The 21,699-nt window shown below is 40.5% G+C and overlaps 1 protein-coding gene and 1 long non-coding RNA gene across 3 annotated transcripts in view; one reads left to right on the top strand and one right to left on the bottom strand.

Annotated features, from left to right (window-relative positions):
* Nucleotides 1-480: 480 nt before the first annotated feature.
* Nucleotides 481-20,778, bottom strand: LOC132028404 (uncharacterized). The gene is made up of 3 exons (XR_009407425.1): nucleotides 20,267-20,778; nucleotides 6,145-6,309; nucleotides 481-3,761 (listed from the first exon to the last, which is right to left on the bottom strand). It is a non-coding gene; the product is annotated as an uncharacterized LOC132028404 (long non-coding RNA).
* Nucleotides 19,591-21,699, top strand: part of SLIT3 (slit guidance ligand 3) — a 589,038-nt gene continuing 586,929 nt past the window's right edge. Inside the window, exon 1 of one of the 2 annotated variants that reach the window (XM_059417324.1) lies at nucleotides 19,591-20,229. In XM_059417324.1, the coding sequence (XP_059273307.1) occupies nucleotides 19,592-20,229 (638 nt within the window). In that variant the 5' untranslated portion in view covers nucleotide 19,591. The remainder of the gene's footprint in view (nucleotides 20,230-21,699) is intronic. The other variant, XM_059417323.1, reaches the window with a different exon arrangement.

Here is a 21,699-nt window from a genome sequence, read left to right as displayed (position 1 = left end):
AAGGTCAAACCACAAGCATTACTGTTAGAGTTGTAATGGGACCTAGATACAGGCTGAGTTCTGAGACCAAATGAAGGAGTAAGCCCACCTCCAGAGAAAGTGGAAGAAAACACAAAATGTATTCAGTTACTTTAAGTGTAATTATGTCAGCTATGAAAATGCATTTACATGTTGTACTGTTGTATGTCAGAACTCTGATACCTCCTAGGCCACAAGAAATAAATAGAAACATTTTTCTAGAATTTTTCCTTCAACCCAGACAACATTCCAATGCAAACTAAGAAAAGAGATTAGGGTGTGAATTCGAAAAGCAGAACGTATTCACTACTGTCTGAATTCCAGGGTATCTGCTTGACCCTGAGAAGACTGACTCTGTCTTCCTCTTTTATTAAATGTCATTCTCACTTAAGTATTGCCCAATTTACCAGTACATATGGAGCATAATAAAAGATGCTAGTCATAAATATATTTTATCTTTATTTCATTTTATTTCAAAATGGCAAATAGTAGTCAGAGCAATAAATTAGAAATCAGGGCCAGAATGATATTTTCATGGAAAAGATCATTTAAAAAAATTATAACAGTAGCTGCAATTATATAGATGAAGAAACTGAGACTTACATGAAATTTTGAGGAATCAGGTTCATTGAGATATTTATAGACAATAATATATTTCCTTTTTAAGAGTATAGTGAAGTAAGTTTTAACAAATGGGTATAGTCCTATAACCAAACCATAACTAAAGACAGAACATTTCTATTACTGCAGCAAGTTCCTTTGTGTCTATTTATAGTCAATTATCTCCCTTCACCCCCAGTCCCTAGCACTCAGCGATATGGCTTCTGATCTGCTTTTTGCATTTTCAATATGTCATATGAATGTAATCATAAAGTATGTAAGTTTAGTCATAAATATATTTTATCTTTATTTCAGTCACATAATGGCATAGTGCTTTTGACATTCACCTATTTTTTGCCTGTTTTGATGGTTTATTTTTTTATTGCCGAATTGTGTTCTATTATATTAATGTACCATGAATTGGTTATCCATTTAGCAGTTGATGAGCATCTGAGTTGCTTCTATTCTTTATTATAAACAAAATTTCCATAAACCTTTGCATATGCATGTTTTGTGGACATAGGTTTTCCATTTTCTTGGATAAGTATTAGTAGGGTTTCTGGGTCACACAATAAGTGAATGCTTAACTTTCCTAGAAAGCACCAGACACTTTACCATTTTGTCTTCCCATAATTCATGTGTATGAGGCTTCCAGATGCCTTATATACTCAAGAGCACTTTTCAGTTTAAGCTCTTCTAACAGGTATCTAGTGATATCTCCTTATGATTTTAACTTTCATTTCCTCAGTAACTGGTGATATGTAGTTTCTTTTCACAAGTTTATTTGTCATATGTGTGTCTTCTCTGGTAAAGATTTTACCTCATTTTTATTTGGTTTCTTGTCTTACTGAATTTTGAGACCTCTTTATATATTCTGGGAATGAACCCATTATCAGATATGTGTCACTTACCTCTTTATGTATGTCACAATATCTTGCAAAGAACAGATGTTTTTAATTTTGATTCAGTTCAACTTATCAATTTTTTTTTCTTTTCTGGTCTGTGCTTTATGCATATTATTTAATAAATTTTTGCCTAATTCGAGAGCAAAAGGATTTTCTCCTATGTCTTGTCTTCTAGAAGTTTAACACTGACATTTAAATATAAGCCATTTCATGTTAATTTTGTATATGATGCAGGAAAAGGTCAAGGTTGTTTCCTTATTTAGCATATAAGTAGCCAATCATTCCAGCACCCATTGCTGAAAAGATGATCTTTTGTCTGTTGAATTACCTTACCACTTTGGTTGAAGATCAGAGAGCATATGTAAGAGTCTGTTTCTAAACTGCAGATTCTATTCCCTTGAATTCTGTCTCTCTTACAGCTAATACCACACTGTCTTGATTATTACAGCCTTATAGTAAGCCTCCAAATCAGGTTATCTGAAATCTCGAACTTTGTTCTTCATGTCCAAAATTACCTACTTTAGGTCTTTTAGTTCTTTCATTTTTCTATATAAATTTTTAGAATTAACCTGTAAATTTCTACAAGAAAAAAATTCACACCAGGATTTTGATTGGGATTACACCGAATGTATAAATCAATTTGAGGAGAATTGACAGCTTAACAATATTGAATTTTCTAATCCATGAGTACAGGTATATAGCTATCCATTTATAAGGTCCTCTTGATTTCTCTAATCAACCTTTTTGTCATTTTCAGCTTTTAAATCTTATACATAGTTTTGCCTCTAAGTATTTGTTGTTTTTTTTTTTTTTTAAGATTTTATTTATTTATTTGTCAGAGAGAGAGAGAGAGAGAGAGCGAGCACAGGCAGACATAGTAGCATGCAGAGGCAGGGGGAGAAGCAGACTCCCTGCAGAGCAAGGAGCCCGATGTGGGACTCATGATGTGTAATCATGACCTGAGCCAAAGGCAGCGGCTTAACCCACTGAGCCACCCAGGCATCCCGTATTTCATGTTTTTTTTAATGCTATTTTTTGTTTTTATTTATTTATTTTAAATTTTATTATTTCTTATTGTTATTTTAGTCACCATACTTTTTAATGCTGTTGTAAATGGTACTATTTTTGTAATTTCAATTTCCAGTTATTCATTGCTAGTATCTGAGAAAACAATTGATTTTCATATATTGACCTTATATCATACAACCTTACTGAATTCACTTATAAGTAGATTCTTTAAGATTTCTTATGTAGACAATCACATTGTAAATCCAAACTTATGTCTTCCTTTAAAATCTGCATGCCTTTTTACTTTTTCTAATATTACAACATCAGTTGGGACCTCCAGCATAGTGTTGGAAGTGAGTGATGAATCAGACATCCTTTCCTTGCTCCTGATCTTAAGAAGAAAGCCTTTGTTTTTTCATCTTAGCTAACTGTAGAGTTTTTGTAGATATATTCTGAGAATTTCTACCATGAATAGATGTGAAATTTTGTTAACTTTTTTCTTCATCTCTCTAGATGATCATATGCTTTTCTTTTTTTATAGTCCATTCATGTTTTACACTCTGCTTTTATTTGTTACACACTTTTTTACACTCAGTTAAACAACTCTGATTAATTTTCAAGAATTGAACCAATTTTTCATACTTATGCCAAACTTTAGTTGGTCATGAGGTATTATCTTTTTTATTACTTAATTCCATTTTCTAATATTTTGTTAAAGATTTTTGATATTTATGAGAGATATTGGTATATTTTTTTTATAATATCTTCTTTTGGTGGGCAGCAAAGTTTTTTTTAATTATGTCCAATTATGTCTTTTTCTGTTTTTGATATCATGATAATTCTTACCTCATAATGAGTTGGAAACTCTTCTTTTTTTTTCTATTTTCTTGAACAGTTTATGTGAAGTAGGTTATATTTGCCAGTGAAAATATCTAACCTGGATTGTCTTTGTGGTAAGGTTTTTAAACCATGAATTCAAATTCTAATAGATGTAGGGCTAATCAGGTTATTTCTTCTTGAATAAGCTTTTGTAGTTTGTGTTCTTCAAGGAATTTGTCCATTCCATCTAAATTATCAAATGTTTGGCATCAAGCTTTTCATAATATTCTATTATTCTTCCTTTAATGTTCGTTGGCTTTATAGAGATGTCTCCTGTAATTCCTGGTATTGATCACTTACGTCTTCTTTCTTTTTCATGATTATTATTTTTAGAGATTTTCCACTTTATCCCTTCAAAGAAAAAAAAATGATTTCATTGGTTTTCTCCATTGCATTCCTGTTTCAATTTTAGTCATTTCTGTTCTCCATTATTTCCTTCCTCCTGTTTACTTTGGGTTTGACACACTCTTCTTTAGCTAGTTTATTAAAGTAGAAACTTAGGTTATTGATTTCCATCCTTCTTTCTTATCTAATAAAAGCATTTAATGCCAAAATGTTCCCTTTAAACACTACTTTAGCTTCATTCCACAAATGTTCACATGTGGTGTTTTCATTTTCATTGAATTAAAAATATTTTCTAAATTCCCTTGTGATTTCTTCTTTCACCATAGTTTATTTAGAAGAGTGATGTTTAATTTTCAACATTTTAAGTGATTTTCCATGTATCTTTGTGTCTTTGATTTCTAACTTAATTCCGTTGTGGTCAGAGAATATTTTTATACAATTTGAATCCTTTTAAAATTATTGTAACTTACTTTATGACCCGGACTATTGTTTATCTTAGTGAATATGCTAAGTGGATTTGAAAATAATGTGTATTCTGCTATTGTTGGGTGGAGAGTTGTCTAATGTCAATTAGTCTTATTTGGTTACTATTTTTTTTTTTTTTCAGTTTCTTCTATCTTTAATGATTTCTTGTCTACTTGTAGCAATTACTGAGATAAGAATGTTGATACCCACAACATAATTGTGGAATGGTCTATTCTTTTTTATTTTTATTTTTTTTTTAGCTCTACTGCATTTTGTTTTCATTTATTTTGAAGCTGTGTTGTTCAGTACATCCACATTTAGGATTGTTATGTTCTCTTGGTGAATTGACACCTTTATCATTATGAAACATATTCTCTTTATCGAGGGAAATAATGCTTCTTTTATTTGTTTCTTCTTTTAAAGTTTTATGTAAATTCAATAATTAACATCTAGTGTAGTACTCGTTTCAGAGATAGAGTTTAGTGATACATCAGTTGCATTATAACACCCAGTGTTCATTACATCGCATGCCCTCCTATTGCCCGTCTCCCAGCTACCTCATCCCCCCTACGTACTTCCCCTCCAGCAACCCTCAGTTTGCCTATAGTTAGGAGTCTCTTATGGTTTGTCTCCCTCTCTGACTTTGTCTTATTTTTTTTTCCCTCCTTTCCCCTATGATCATCTGTTTTGTTTCTTAAATTCTACATCTAAGTAAAATCATATGAAAATTATTTTTCTCTGTTAATTAGAAATAATGCTTATTTTAAATTCTGCTTTCTCTAATAATAATAATATAGCCACTCTAGTTTTTTTTTTTTTTGAGTAGTGTTTTCATGCTGCATTCTTTTCCATCCTTTTATTATTACACTCTCTGTGTCTTTATACTTAAAGAAGATTTATTGTAGATATCATTCAGTTGGGTCTTGCTTTGCTTCATCCAATCCCACAAGTCTCTGGCTTTGCTTATATTATTTATTTATTTGTTAAGATTTTTAATTATTTGAGGTGCCTGGGTGACTCAGAGGGTCAAGCCTCTGCCTTCAGCTCAGGTCGTGGTCCCAGGGTCCTGGGATCGAGTCCGGCATTGGGCTTTCTGCTCAGAAGGGATCCTGCTCTGCTTCCCTTCGCTCTCTGCCTGCCTCTTTGCCTACTTGTGATCTCTCTCTGTATGTTAAATAAATAAAAATCTTTAAAAAAGTATTTTTAATTACTCATTTGAGACAGAGAGATAGACAGAGATCACAGGTGGAGAAGAAAGGGAGAAGCAGGCTCCCCACTGAGCAGGGAGCCCGATGCAGGACTTGATCCCAGGACTCTGAGATTATGACCCGAGCTGAAGGCAGACATTTAATAAACTAAGCCACCCAGGTGCCCCAAATCTCTGGCTTTAAATTGGATTGTTTAAACCATTTATATCTAACGTTATTATGGCCATACGGGTTTGAGTCTACCACCTTGCTATTTGTTTAATATTGTTCTATATGCTCTTTCTTGCCTTTTTTCCTATTTTCTTATTTTAGTGAGAAATTTTTATCACTTCATTTTATTTCTTCTACTGGCATTTAGTTATATGTCTTTTTTTATGATTTCTTTAAAATATTGTTTATAACACATATTTTAAATTTTCATAGTTTATCTTCTACTCTCTAATAATATTATACCACTTTTCCTATACTATAATAACCTTACACAGTATACTCCCATTACCTTCTCCTTTCCTTTGTGCTATTATTTTCATATCCTCTACTTTTGCATATATTATAAACTCAGGGGTAAACTGTTGTCATTTTACTTTAAACAATTAACTTTTTAGCAGCTTTATTGAGGTATAATTTAAATCCACTTGCCAGGAGCCAGCCCCATCCCCACCCCCCCGCAGTCTATCTTCCCCATTGCTTTGGATTCACTTCTCCACCCGTCCTACCTTTCAGAAAGTGGTGGATTTTCTGTTTCTAGAATTGCTGATCTTCTTCTCTTTGATCTCCTGTTGGATTTGCCAGTGTTCAGAACGGTTTGATAGAATATCTAGCTGATCTCTTGCTACCTGATGTCATCTCAGCCTGCTACTTCTCCGCCATCTTGACTCCTCCTAAATACAGCAAACATTTTTAAGTCCAGTTGACTTTTGAGTTTGGGTAAGTATATAGTTGAGTAACTATCATCACCACAATCCACTCTTGAACAATTCCAAAAATTTCCTTTATACCTGTTAGCAGTTAATTTCTACTGCCCATCCTACCCTACACCCAGCTCCAGGAAACCACTAATTTGCTTTCTGTATCTATAACTTTCCTTTTCTTTATATCTGATGTAAATGGACTCATAGAAAATGTAGTCTTATATTTGCATCTGGATTATTGCCATTAGCACTATGATTTTGATCTGTATCCACGTTGTTGCATGTATCAGGAGTTTGTTCTTTTTAATGAGTGAGTAATACTCCATTGTGTGGATATATCATTTTTAATTTTGTTTGTTTTATCTGGTCATCAGTTGATGGACATATGGATAGTTTCTAATTTTGAGCTATTATGAATAATATTGCTATACAAGATTTTGTGTAGACATATATTTCCCTTTTTTGTTTGGTAGGCATTTAGGAGTAAAATTATTGGGTCATATGATAAGTATATGTTTAACTTTTAAGAAACTGCTAAGCTGTTATCCAAAGTGTTTGTACCATTTTTATTCCTATTAGCACTGAATGAGTGCTCAAGTTTCTATTTATCCTCTTCAACACTTAGTAATTTCAGTCTTTTCAGTGCTAGCCTTTTTAATGGCTGTGTAGTGGTCTCTCATTGTGATTTTAATTTGCATTTCCCTTATGACTGATTTTTTTTTAAAGATTTTATTTATTTGACAGACATAGATCACAAGTAGTCAGAGAGGCAGTCAGAGAGAGAGGGGAGGCAGGCTCCCTGCTGAGCAGAGAGCCCGATGCGGGGCTTGATCCCAGGACCCTGGGATCATGATCTGAGCCAAAGGCAGAGGCTTTAACCTACTGAGCCACCCAGGCGCCCACCCACCCATGACTGATTTTGAGCATTCTTCCATGTGTCTACTTGTTATCTGTATCCCTTCATCTACCTCCTTGGATGAAGTGCCTCTTTAAGTCTTGGCTTTATTTTTAATTTGGCTACTTGTCTTTTAATTATGGAGCTATATTAGTTTTTGTTTTATTTTGTTTTTAATGAATTCTGGGTACAAGATTTTGGTGAATTTTACCTGCTGCCAATACCATCCAGTGCCTTTACATGTTAGATACTAATTTTATATCTTTAGAAGTTCCATTTGCTTCTTTTTATATCTTCTTTTATTTTTGCTTCCTAAATATTTAGGAAGTTATGTTTAAAATAGCTGTTTTAGGGCACCTGGGGGGTTCAGTGGGTTAAAGTCTCTGCCTTTGGCTCAGGTCATGATCCCAGAGTCCTGGGATCAAGCCCCGCATCTGGCTCTCTGCTCAGCAGGGAGCCTGCTTCTCTATCTCTTCTGCCTGCCTCTCTGCCTACTTGTGATCTTTGTTTGTCAAATAAATAAATAATCTTAAAAATAAATAAATAAGGGGTGCCTGGGTGGCTCAGTGGGTTAATCCTCTGCCTTCAGCTCAGGTCATGAATTCAGGGTCCTGGGATCGAGCCCCACATCGGGCTCTCTGCTCAGCAGGGGGCCTGCTTCCTCCTCTCTGCCTCCTCTCTGCCTGTGTCTCTGCCTACTTGTGATCTCTGTCTGTCAAATAAATAAATAAAATCTTTAAAAAAAATTGGGTTCATTTAAAAAATAAATAGATAAATAAATAAAATAGCTGTTTTAATATCCTTGTCTATTAATTATTATCACCTCTACCATTTCTGTGTCTGTTTATATTGTTTTTTTTTTCCTTTTTTTGTAAATCATATTTTTCAGGCTTCTTTGTGTTCCAGGTGATTTTTGATTGGATGGTCGTCATTGTGAAATTGTGTTGGTTGCTCTATTATTTATTTAAAAAGCATGGAATAGCCAAACTGTAGAAAGAGCCGAGATGCCCTTCAACAGATAAATGGATAAAGAAGATGTGGTCTATATATGTAATGGAATATTACTCAGCCATCAGAAAGGATGAATACCCAACTTTTGCATCAACATGGGTGGGACTGGAGGAGATTATGCTGAGTGAAATAAGTCAAGCAGAAAAAGTCAATTACCATATGTTTCACTTACTTGTGGAACATAGGCAATAGCATGGAGGACATTAGAAGAAGGACGGAAAAATGAAGGAGGGTGGAATCAGAGGGGGAGATGAGCCATGAGAGACTGTGGACCCTGAGAAACAAACTGAGAGTTTTAGAGGGGAGTGGGTAGGGGGATGTGTTGGCCCATGATGGGTATTAAGGAGGGCATGTATTGCATGGAGCACTGGGTGTTATACGTAAACAATTAATCTTGGAACACTACATCAAAAACTAACTAGTCCTATATGGTAACTAATATAACTTAATAAAAAACAATAATAAATAAATAAATAATAAAAGCATGGACTTTGTTCTTCTCACAGTTAAGTTACATAGAATCAGTTGGAGACAATCAGTTGGAGACATTTGGGCCCCAAATGTCTTCAGCTCCACTGCAGAGGTAATATTATTCTGAGGTTTCTACTCAATGCATTATATTATGAGGGTCTTTCAGTGTGGCTGGTGGAAACACTATCTGTTCCTAGTCTTATGTGAACTGTGAGAATAATTCAGCCTATTCCTGTCAGAGAGTTCTCTCTTCAGCCTCATGTATTTTTCTCTAATAAATACTTCACCAAAGACTCAAGGAAATCTCTCAGTAGATCCTAGATTTCTCTTCTGTTCAGCTCCTACCTCTTGGTTACAACTCTAGTTGTAGTGTTACAACTCTACACAAAGTTGTCTTTCCAGTCTCTGTCTCTTCAACTTCAACTTAGAATGCTGAGTTCTCATCCCTATACTGCAATCTGGAAATTATCTATAGGAAATAAGGTGTAATTGTACAGTTCACCTCACTTGTTTCTCATTTTAGGGAGGGGTCATATACTTCCTATCTTCTGATGTTTGAAAATCATCTTTTTTATATATTGTGTCCTATTTTCTATAGGCTTAAGGTGGAAAGGTAAATCTAGTTTCAGTTATTCCATCATAGATAGAAGCAGAAGTCTCCATAGGAAGTTTTAGATCACAAGAATTACATGATCTGATGTATATTTTAACAATGTGGGGCTGCTGAGTTAAAGGTTGGCTATAGAAGGTAGGGAGTGATGGAGGCAAGGAGTTAGGAGATGATTGCCAGAATCCAGGCCAGAGGTGACCATCATTTTTTGTAAAGGTAGACATGAAACAAAAGGATTGAATTCTGGACTTGAAGAAAAAATAAATGCGATTTGCTGATTATTTAGTTGTGTATGAAAAGAAGGTAGAAATGAAGGATGACTCTAAGACTTTTTACTTAACTAGAAAATGGGGGAGTCATTGGAAACAACAGTTTCAGCTTTGGGGAGAAATTCTGAAAGGGGTGGTGGATTGAAGAAAGAATAGAAGAGTTAGACACAGTGAGGATAGACAGCTCTCTCAAGAAGGTCAATCAATTACATTCCATCTGTCAAGAGACCCACAATCTAGTTGGGCAAGCGGAATATTCATAAGTAGATAATTACATCAGTGTAGGAGTGCAGAATAGAAGTTTATAACCACAAATCAAATTAAGAAGTCTCTAATATAGGAGGGAAGCATAAAATACTTCACAGAGGTGGAGATGCTTTAGCTGCATGGCAAAGGACCAGGACAATTTCACCAGAGGAGGTGGGCAATGACATTGCAGAAAGTGTAAGAGAACGGGATAACTTGACAGATGGTAGACAACTCAACACTTTCAGGAAATTCTAATTCTCTATGGCTCAGCCTAAAGTGGGAAGAAGGATTTGTGAAAAAGTGAAGCAAGAGATAAAGGCAGAGACAAAGACCTTTCTTTACCATGTACATAGTTTAGACTACACTGTAAGTAATGGAAATACTTCTAAGGCTCTGAAATATGACTGGAGGAGTTGAGCAGGGAAGCTAGGTATGAGCCTGGGTAAGAGGCCATTATGGGCAGAACAAATCCAAGGAGATGGAACATTTGGGGTATGAAATCACAACATTTAAAGCTGAGGAGTCAAGAGATCTGGGTGAGCTGATGGATGGGGTAAATTAAAAGGAATAAAAGGGGAAAGTTAAAGATGATGTTTAGGTTTTTTTCTTGGCCAACTGGGTAGATGGTGATGCCATTAGCTAAAGTTGGGAAATAAAATATTTTACAGAAAAGCACACTCCTTACCCAAGATTAGATAATCCCTCAATGAGCTGGTGGCTCCAAGAGTGGGTTAGAAGATCCTTAACCTCCTACTCCAGTGGTCTTCATCAACTCCATCCCTTATACCCCAGCCACATTAAAAACTTAAAAGCTATGGGAAAAAAATATGTTGCTATTTATGCAAGATACCTTTAACTCAAATCCCCTAATTAATGTTCATTTACTAGCCCCTTTATCTACAAATATCCCTGGAATTGCAACTGATTCTGTGTCCAGGCAGATTAGTACAAAAATTTAGGTCTCTCTTCATATATACAAATAATAGGGGTAATACCACCTACTGTAGTACTTCACATAGCCCAGGATCAGTACAACATGAAGAAGAAATAATTCTGGCCTTCCCAGAAAAAGTGTCCCTCATATCCTAGGATCCATACAGTGCCCTTTTTTATGTTCCTCAACTAGTGAACTCACAGCATAGGGCCTTTGGATGTTTGTCTCTTGGAATAGTGACCTATCTATAGATAGATAGATATATCATATTCTTCAGGTCTTTTGCATCTCCTTCCATGGCCATTTTTGAGACATTTCCAGCCTCAGTTAGTCTTTATCATATCACCTTGTTGATTCCCTTCTCAACACTTTATAATTTCTAATTATATATTATTATTAATTGATTTTTTTTAAATTAATTGGTTGTTTTACATCTATTGCCCACATAAGACTCTATAAGAGTAACAATTATGATTTACCATGTCTTCACTAGAACATATATGATGTGACCTTTACCCAAAAGTATACAGTAAATATATGTTGAATCAATAAATAAGAAATAAATAAGTCAGACAATTAGGGTTACTATTTAAAAACATTTCATTAATTAACCAATAGGAGGAGGTATTATTTTGGGAAGGGAGAAATTTCCTGTTGTTTCTGAAATCATACCACATAGATAATGGCTTTTCCTAAGATTCATCCTGTGTGATTTGGGGAAGACATAATTTCAAAATTGCATTGTTATCCCTTGCTTTCGCAGAGCAAAAATGAACTTTGGGGACTTTATCAAGAGAAAATCTTCTTCACAGCAAAGGAAACAGTTAACAAAACAAAAAGGCAACCCACAGAATGGGAGAAGATATTGCAAATGACATTACAGATAAAGGGCTGGTATCCAAGATCTATAAAGAACTTCTTAAACTCAACACCCCCCAAAAAACAAATAATCAAGCCAAAAAATGGGCAGAAAACATGAACAGACACTTTTCCAAAGAAGATATATGAATGGCTAACAGACACATGAAAAAAATGTTCAACATCATTAGCCATCAGGGAAATTCAAATCAAAACCACTTTGAGATACCACCTTACACCAGTTAGAATGGCAAAAATTAACAAGGCAGGAAACAACAAATGTTGGAGAGGATGTGAAGAAACCCTCTTACACTGTTGATGGGAATGCAAGTTGGTATAGCCACTTTGGAAAACAGTATGGAGTTTCCTTAGGAAGTTAAAAATAAAGCTAACTTATGACCCATCAATTGTACTACTGGGTGTTTACCTTAAAGATACAGATAGAGTGAAAATAAGGGGCACCCCAATGTTCATAGCAGCAATGTCCACAATAGTCAAACTGTGGAAGGAGCTGAGTGCATTCAACAGAAGAATGGATAAAGAAGATGTGGTCCAGGGTGCCTGGGTGGCTCAGTGGGTTAAGCCTCTGCCTTTGGCTCAGGTCATAATCTCAGGGTCCTGGGATCGAGTCCCACATCAGGCTCTCTGCTCAGAAGGGAGCCTGCTTCCCCCTCTCTCTCTCTGACTGCCTCTCTGTCTACTTGTGAACTCTCTCTGTAAAATAAATAAATAAAATCTTAAAAAAAAAAAAAAAGATGTGGTCCATATATGCAATGGAATATTACTCAGCCATCAGAAAGGATGAATACCCAACTTTTGCATCAACATGGATGGGACTGGAGGAGATTATGCTGAGTGAAATAAGTCAAGCAGAAAAAGTCAATTAGCATATGTTTCACTTACTTGTGGAACATAAGCAATAGCATGGAGGACATTAGGAGAAGGAAGGGGAAAATGAAGGAGGGGAAATCAGATGGGGAGATGAACCATGAGAGACTCTTGACTCTGGGAAACAAACTGAGGGTTTCAGAGGGGAGGGGGTGTGGGGATGGGTTAACCTGGTGATGGGTATTAAGGAGGGCATGTATTGTAATGAGCACCGGGTGTTATATGCAAACAATGAATCATGGAATGCTACATCAAAAACTAATGAAGTACTGTGTGGTAACTAACATAACATTAAAAAAAAAAGATTGTATTGGTACATCAGCCTATAATAATAATAATGAACAACTCCAAATCTTAGCGGGGGTGTTAGGTTATTCTCCTATTACAGACTGTATGGTCATTGCCTTCTATGTAGTGATTCAAGGATTCCAGTGTCTTCCTTTCTGTGGCTCCACCATCCTCTCGGGCGGGACACTGTGATTCTTCACTGGATCCCCTCTGTTTGTGTAGCCAACAGGCAGAGAGAAGACCTGCCTGGTTACATAAGAGGTTTCACAGATCAAGTCTGGACGTGGTGTGCATCACTTCTACACAAACTTTATTGGTCAGAATGAAGCATATGACCCCACCCTAAATGCTGGGAAGGCTGGGAGGGAGGCTGGTAAATATAGTCTTCTTGTATTCCCAAAAAGAAGAAACTGGATCTGTGAGCATCAAGCTAGCCTCTGCCACAAGAGGGGACTTCATTTGGTTGTTATTAAGATTAGAGAGTTAATATATGTAAAATACTCAAAACAGGCCCAGCATATTGGGGGCATCCATGATGTCAGGTTAAGTTGCAAGAGGAGTTTCTCTGATTTCGCACTAATCACTGCTTGCTAAACAAGGGTGGCATTCTAAAGTTTCTGTCAAGCCCAACAGCTGGCTGGAGAGTTTTTTGAGCCCCAGTGCCCAAGGAAGCCAGCCAAGACTGCAGATGCCACCGCCAAGTCCGTGTGGCACATCCTCATGCTTTGTTTAATTTGGTTCCCTGGGTGGGATGAATTTTATGAGCAGGTGTTCTGGTTAATTAGGTGATTAATACTCTTCAAATTGGAGAGCCATTTCCCTAGTGACAGTTCTTGCTTTGCTCAAATGTGAGACAAAGCTTCATTGCATAGTTTGTACAGACCCATGATTGTACTCACCTGTCTGCCAGGCCTCTCAGGTCCGCCCTCTGGTGCTGAGGACCAAGAGCCTGACCCCACATCTGGCTGAATCACCACCATCTTGATGTACTAGTTTAGAGAAAAAAGAGCTCTTCACTTCATCTGGCCTCCTTTCAGACAGGGCAAAACTGATCTGGGATATATTTCTGGTTCCTTTCTGGGGATTCCAATCTGTATCATCTCTCCTAGAGCCCAGATGGCCAACCCATGTCCAAAAGCAAATCAAGTATCAGAGCTTTTTCTCGAATTTGCTCTCAAACCAATGGAATCTGTCCTAAACTCTCTTATGTTCCACATTCCCAAAGCCCTTTCCTTACACTCATATACCATTCTTTTCCTGCCTGTTCATAGCCATAGGTTCATAGCGTTTGCTTCCCTCAAGAGGAAGACCCTTTTCCTCACATTGAGCTCATCAAATCTGTGTATTCTCCAAAAACTGACTGGCATTCCTCAGCACTTCCAATCTAGTTTGAAGTGATTTTTTTTTCCTTTTTAGAATTTTTGTTGCACTTACTATCTGACTCACATTAATTAGCATTTAATTATATACCATATCTTTTATCTTCTTTCATATATCTTAAACTTCTCTTCCTAATTGGATTGTTGGCAGTTGTGAGCTGTGTCTTCTTCTGGGCGTAAAGTTCCCAATAAATGGCTATTCTATTGCTAAATTAAGCTAGATTCCACTTACACTTCTAGAAAATGGGTCAAATCCATTTTATTATACCAGCTGGGCCATACAACTGAAAATACGTCTACTCATTCTAGTTTCTCACATGTTCCAACTTTACAGTCACAGAGGAACTGAATCTCTTTCTCCAGTTCCAGTTGGAAAAATTTCAGGGAAGACTCTGATTGGCTTTATGTCAGTGCTCACCCCTAGAAAATCACTATTATGAGAGAGAGGCAAGATCATATAACAAGAAAGTTCTAAATTATAATCACATAGTTGGAGTGAAAGATGAAGAATTGTCCATTACAGGCGGCTCTGGATTTTGGAAGGTTCTATTGCTTTATCTTGTTCTCCAGGATAGGTTATATATTTTAAAGTTATGTATTCAGTCATCAAACATTTATCTATTCAGAGTAGATCTTGCCCCCTTGGGAAGCTCAATAGTGTAACTGGCAGTAAAACTTTAATATTCTTTTTTTCTCAACAGAGAGAAAAGAAGCCTTTGCATGGAAAAATAATGACCTTCCAGGTCCAGCTGATGGTACCTTTACTCAATCCTGCTCCCCCAGAAATGCCCTAAAATTCACATATGTGAATTTTTCCCTCCCCTGGGAAGATTTAGTAGGAATCACAGTCTTAATCTCAAATTGGAGTTTTCGTCATCTTTCCCTTCCCTCCCCGTTCACATATTCCTCAGAGATCTACTAGGATGGCTCCGTGAGGGAGTGTGTCAGTTCCAGGGCCCCTGGTAAGAAGCAGACAACACAACCCAAAGGAGTAATCTGAAGAAGGTAAAGTAGAGGGACTATTTAGAAAAGTGAGATAGGGTTAAGGAATCAAGAGATGGGACTGCCCAAGGTTTAGCAGTAACAGAAAGCTACTCCTACTCCCTAAAGAGATAAGGGGATGCGAAGGGCAGCTGGAGGACATGAACTCTGACCTTCAGTAAAGGAAGGTAGCCACTGCCACACTGCTATCCTTATAGAGGAAGCACTGACTTTCCTCCAGATTTCTGGGCTAGTTCCCCACATGGGCAGACCCAAGGGAGCACAGGTGATACAGTCCATATAGTGGGCAGAGCAGTCTGGACAGTTCACTGGGGAACAACCAGCACAAATGGTAAGTTTCAGTGGGAGGGAAGCAAACATATCAGAATGTGGGGTGGGGCGGAGAATGTATATAGTTATCAAAAAACAAAAAACAAAAAACAAAAGCCCACTCAGAGTTTCTAGAAGAGTATAGTTTCCTCCTCCTCCCACAGAAGATCAAGTAACACTGATTGAAATGACTAAAACTGCAGCAAGAGGGTGTCAAATAAGCTAGGTGATTGGAGAGATGATTCATTTGCATACTTGTGAATTAGTCATTCACCAATCATCAGAGATGAATTTGTACCTCTAGGCATCAAGCATGCAAAAATGAATTAGATACTTCTGTATGTTTGAAAATTTTTAAAATAAATGTTGGAATTAATAGATTCTATACATTCCCTGACTTTGAAAATCTAATAGACTGGATCTGCAAGATTTCCTGGAGAAATGAAAGGCTCCACTAACTCTGGGCTAGCCAGACGGGAAAGAGCCAGGAAGAATGTTCAGGAGGGATGTTACGCGGAGTGGGTGTGGGAGAGCAGGAGGAGTTGAGGTACAGACGTAGAAATCTACTTCAAAGTTCAGGTTTGCATTGCAATGTGTGCATTTTAGAAAAAAATCCCTTGATCATCCGGACCAAGGATGAATTGTTGGAACAACAACAACAAAAAAGTAAGAAAGAGAAATGAGTTGGGGGCTGGTGTGACCAATGGCCATGCCTGAAACAAGGATCTGAACAATAGAGCTGGACGCCCAACGATGAAGAGGGAACAGATGCAAGTGATACTCCTGAGGAATAATTAACAGGACTCGGGAACTGAATGGCTGTGGTATGAAACAGAGGGAAGATGCTTTGGTGCTGTTTGGCCTTCTCGTCATCCCCTTACTTTTTCAGCCTACAGCTCCCCAGTTTTCCTTTGAGAACACTGCTCCTGCCTGCCTCGCTGAGTATAACTTTCACGGAACTGTTATCCACAGATTCTGGCCTTCTGTGGTTAACAGGGTGGTTACATAACCTAAGCCAGGCCAGTCTTTGTGTCTTGGGAATTTGGAAGTTTGGGATTTTGGAAGTTTGGGCTTGATCCTAGATCCTGCTTGGTTTGTGTCTTTTTAAAAACTTCCTTCTTTAGTTTCTTCCTCCTTAAATTTGTATGCTACCCAAAGGCGTTCATAAAAATTATTTCTTTTTAACTTCAATTAGCTAGTTTCTATTGCTGAAACCAGAAAACCTCAACTGATTATAGTAGCCATGTAAATAATGGTGCCTTCCACTGAGAGACAGAAAACAGGTGGAGGAGAAAGTTTGAGGTGAGTTTCTTTGGGGAATGGGTGGGCAGTTTGCTTTCGAGAAGCCTCGAGAGAACTAAAGGAAAAAAATCCAAAAGTTGGCCCTGGAGGCTTATGCGAAACTCTGAAAATGACACCATAAGGTGTAAATGCCATCTCTGGTACTTAGACATAATAAGTCCTACCCAACAAACTCGCCTCCTAAGGACTTACTCATACTTCTCTGGGAAGAGTAATGCTTCAGAAGCCATAAGGGAGAGTGGGTAGAGCCTAATTCTAAGCACTGGGAGCCCTGGGTCCTGGCTCTGGCTCTTTCATTAATTAGCTGGATAACCGTGTACCAGTGACCCTCCCTCTCTGAGCCTCAGTTTCCACATTATTGAATACAGAGGCTGAATTATATTGGGTGTTCTCCAAAAATTTCAAAAGAATTTTAAGTTTATATGTAAAAGGGTCAGCTATACCAGGGAAACTGGGTTCAACAAACCTTAAACCAGTTTCCTTACGGCAGGACTTCTCAGAATCTTAAATATGCTCATTGGTGATGCCAATCTCCAAGAGTGGTGAAAGCGAGCATTTCTCACCCTATTTTTGCCCAAGAACCCCTCCTTCCCCCCTTTCTTGAAGAAACACGTAGAACTAGTAGTCGTCAGAACACACTTGCAGAAATGCTGGATCAGGTGGCTTTCAAGGTGGTTCCAGCGCTGCTCCCTAATTTTGTATGGCCCATGCCCTCTTCACCGCCTGTTTCTTTGGGATGATTGACTCTCAGGCTCTGTTCTGAAGTGTTCTCCCAAAGAAAAGCAAGCACACTTGAATGCCTATGAAGTCACTTAAAGATCTAGTCAGGCTCATGAAATTTCCCATCAGCTTAAATGGAAAACAAAGTCCCTGCCCTCCACCCCACCCTCACACTGTGCTCAGAGCACAGACCCAGGCCCAGCCTAAAAGGATTGCAAAACATGCTCTAGCGTGCATTTGGGAAAACAAAGAAAACTCCACTCTTTTCTGCTCCAGACAGTCTGAGACGCTTTTGTGCCCTTGGTTCTTTGCCCAGTTCTCTCATCTGCCTCAGTCCTGGTACTAAATTGGTTCAAGGTTTGGAGGAAAGTTTCAGAGGAAAGGATGTTTAGAGTTCTTAGAAGCTGAAGTCACTCTATGGACCAGGGCTTAGACTCTCTATGGTCACCAGAGGGCGCTGAGAACAGCATCGGTACAGAAAGCTGCTCCCAAGAAAAACAGCAGTAAATTACGCCTAATGTGTTTATGAATGATGGAGGGGCTGAAGTGTGTGTGACTGTGTATGTACGTGTACACGTACGTGCAGTCGGGTGCCTGGAGCTATGATTTTGAAAATATGTTAAATAGTATAAAATAAAATCTACACCTCTACTATAAATTCACAGGATACGGTCAAGTCGTTGAAAATTTCCTTCAAGGAAAATGAGGCAGAAGGAATTAGAATAGTATTTATATGAAAGAAAAGGAAAGAGCTCTCAGTAGCGTAATTATTATTGTGGTATGTGTGATTGTGCATAGTGTGAGGCGATGCATGTACACATGTGGGTATGTGAGTGTGAGGGTGTATAACGGTGTGTGTGTGAGCCTCAGTATAAGCATGTGTGTGCATGCAAGTGTGTGTGTGGCGGGGGGGGGGTGTGCACGCACGTGCATGTTCAGGGCTCATTTAGACTTTTCCAGTGTGAGCAGACCTTAAAGAAGTCTGGCAATACTTCCTCCAGTTGCTGCCCTCTCCCTCCAAACAAACAAACAAAATCATTCCTACAAGTATTTATGGAGCCTCTAACACACGCGCCCCTCCCCACCAGCATCTGGAAAAGCTCAGACCTGGCCAATTTAGAGCGCTATGGAAGAATGAAGGCTCTGGGGCCGAAAGGATGTCTCACATGCGAATGACTGTTTTGCAAAAGTACTTTCTCTTCTTTGATGCTCCAAACAACCCAGATAGGCGGTCCCAAACAGAGCTGTGGCCCCTTGCTTTGAGAAAACCGAGGCTCAGAGGTGACATGATTGGCCCGGAGTCACCAAGTCAGAGAGCAAAAGCTGACTATGGACAGGCATTGTCAGTCCAGGGATCCTAGTTCCGGCCATCGTGACTTTTAGCTGCACAGCGGGCGTTGGGTCTAGGCAAAGCAGGACCCGTCTGCATGTGGGGTTTGTCAGCAGCAGCCTGATGAACAACACTATCAAACATTTTATGTGACACGTGTGACTGTGAAATGCGTAGTATCAATAAAACAGGTCCTTTAGGAATAAGTTGCAGATCTTTGCCAAGATGAGGTAGGATCTTTGAGGATCTTCCTAGATGAGGACACAGCTTCGATGGGCTGTGGTGTAAAATATGAGTGAATGTGAGGACTGCGGTTTGGGGTACCTAGGAGCTGTGTGGCCTTGAGCAAGTCCCTTTACTTCTCTGAAATTTGTTTCATTTATAACATGGGGTACTCAGATGCCCTCTTGCGGGACGATATTGAAACCCAAGGAAAGAAAACTGAGCTGAGTGCCTAGCTCAGTGCCAGAATAAAGAGAAAGTGCCACCAGCCTGATCAGTCCTTGGCTCCGTAACAGTGAATGGGTCTCAATTTTGGGACCCTGCTGGCCGAGCCCCTTTTCCTCCCCTCTAACACATCTCCTGCCTCCTCCCCTCCGGGCTCTGGGTTGCTCCAGCAAAGTTCCCAACTTAGTCGACATGACGTGCGGCGCAGCCAATGAGAGGCGGGGCTGGCGTTTTTTGTGGGGGGCGGGAGGGGTGGGCCCCGCGTCTCCGGTGTCTGCCCTGCTCAGTGAATGGAGAGAGCGAGCGCCGGCCAGCTCACCCGGCCGCCCCGTGCCCCAGCCGCCGCCGCCGCGCTCCCGAGCTCAGCCCCAAGTCGGACCGCCTCGGGCGCCGTGCCCCACTGCGCTCGCCCCCAGGTCCCCGACCCGGCCCACGCCCCGGGCAGCGGGCCAGCGGGCCCAGGAGGCGCTCTGTACCTGGGCACTCCGAGCGATGCGCAGCGGGGCAGCAGCAGCCCCGCGGATGGAGCTGCTGCCGCTGCCGCCGCCGCCGCCGCCCGGCGCGCCCCGCTCCGCCCGCGCCCCGTGCGCCTGAGCGCCGAGCTCGCTCCTCCTCCGCGCCAACTCCGCCGCCCGCTCCCCAGGCCGCTCGGGCTCCGCGCGCGATTCCCCGGGCTCCACGCGTCTTGCCCCGCCGAGGCAGCCTCCTCTGGGCGTGGGCCCCTGCACACCATGGCCCCCGGGCGGACAGGGGCCGGCGCCGCCGTGCGCGCCCGCCTGGCGCTGGCCTTGGCGCTGGCGAGCGTCCTGAGCGGGCCCCCAGCCGCCGCCTGCCCCACCAAGTGTACCTGCTCCGCCGCCAGCGTGGACTGCCACGGGCTGGGCCTCCGGGGGGTTCCCCGGGGCATACCCCGCAACGCCGAACGCCTGTGAGTACCCCCGCCCCACCCAACCCGGGCCACCCACCTGGGTCCATAGTGGGGCCCCCAGGCACCAGATCTTTCCTCTCCCCTTGGCCGCACTGGATGCAGTCTCTTGTCACCTCTCCCGGGTCGGATCCTTTATCCCCTGAGTTGGGGTCTGTGGCCTTGGTCAGGTCTAGGGAGAGAGGTCTTGAAGCCCACTGCGATGGGCAAAGAGCAGTGCTTCTCCAGGGGTGAAGGTTCCAGACGCAGGGCCGGGTGACAGCTTCCAGCAGAACGCTGGCAGGAAGCGAGGGGAGGAAAGAACACTGCAGCCAGTGAGGTCTTAGGAGGTGGGCACGTTTAGGAGGTGGGCGAAGGAGAAAGCCGAAAGGTGATGGGTCGTAAGGGCACGGAGACGGGAGAGGGCCGAGACTCCGACCTGCCTGAAGATCAGAAAGGGCCAGTCACTTTCCGGCTGCCCTTAGAAGCGAAGTTGAGAATGTGTATAAAGGTCTAACTTCTGAGGAACCAAGCGAATTGAGAGTGGGTGCTTGCAAAACCCGCCCTGCCTGGAGCGCAGCCTCCCAGATGCCAAGTTGCAGCCGGGGTGAATTTTTTATGGCTTGGTTATAAATGCCTCCCCAAACGGGCCGGAGAATGGAAATGCTGACAGCCCTTTAAATGAGACCGAGCGCTATAATCTTACAAACCGCACTCAGCCTCGGATCCTGGGTTTGGCAGCAAGAGGAGAGGCGTTTGGAGAGTGGGGTGGATTGACCCTCGTTTTAACCCCAATTGTGCAACCAAATATTTACTTTTCATATGTCAACGTTTTGGAAACATTTATCATTTTGATCCTCGGACCAAATTCAAAACTTGGACTCCGAGGGTGGGCTCTTCCCAGCCCACAGTTGGGGAGTAAGGAAAGAAGGAGAAATGGAGGAGGGGGTTGGAACCGGCCTGGGAACACAGCCCAGAAGTGGGTGAGGGTTTGCTCCAGTGTAATGACTTCTCCGCGTCTTGCTCTCCCTCTGTCTCCCTTGCCCATTGCATCTCAGGGGTGGGTGCATTGGGTCTTCCGTTCTGCTCTCTTGACTTGAGGCTGTAAGAGAGTGGCATGAGACTGAATTGTCCTACAGCGTGTTACTCCTGTTGATCACCTCCTGTCACCTCACGTCTCTTCCTCTAACTCCGCGTGTCCCTAGGCAGAGACTCAGTATAACTGTTTTCCTTTCTCCTGGAGCTTTCCTGTGGCTCAAAACATACATTTTTTTTTTTTTTTCCAAGTGCATTCTTTATTCTGTGTGGTCGTGCAATTCTAGAGCACTGGAGCCGAACCTTCATTAACATAAGTAGAAAAGGAGGCTCAGACTTTTAAGAAGACTTGCCCAAGGTAACGCAGCAAGTTAGTGGCAAAAAAGGGGCCACAATCCAGGTGTCCACAGCTTAATTCAGATCTTATATTTTACAGTACCAGTTTAAAACTAGTTGTAG

This window comes from Mustela nigripes, chromosome 12, assembly GCF_022355385.1.
Source record: "Mustela nigripes isolate SB6536 chromosome 12, MUSNIG.SB6536, whole genome shotgun sequence".
Classification (NCBI taxonomy): Eukaryota; Metazoa; Chordata; class Mammalia; order Carnivora; family Mustelidae; genus Mustela; species Mustela nigripes.
This window is presented reverse-complemented; position numbering and strand designations above follow the sequence as displayed.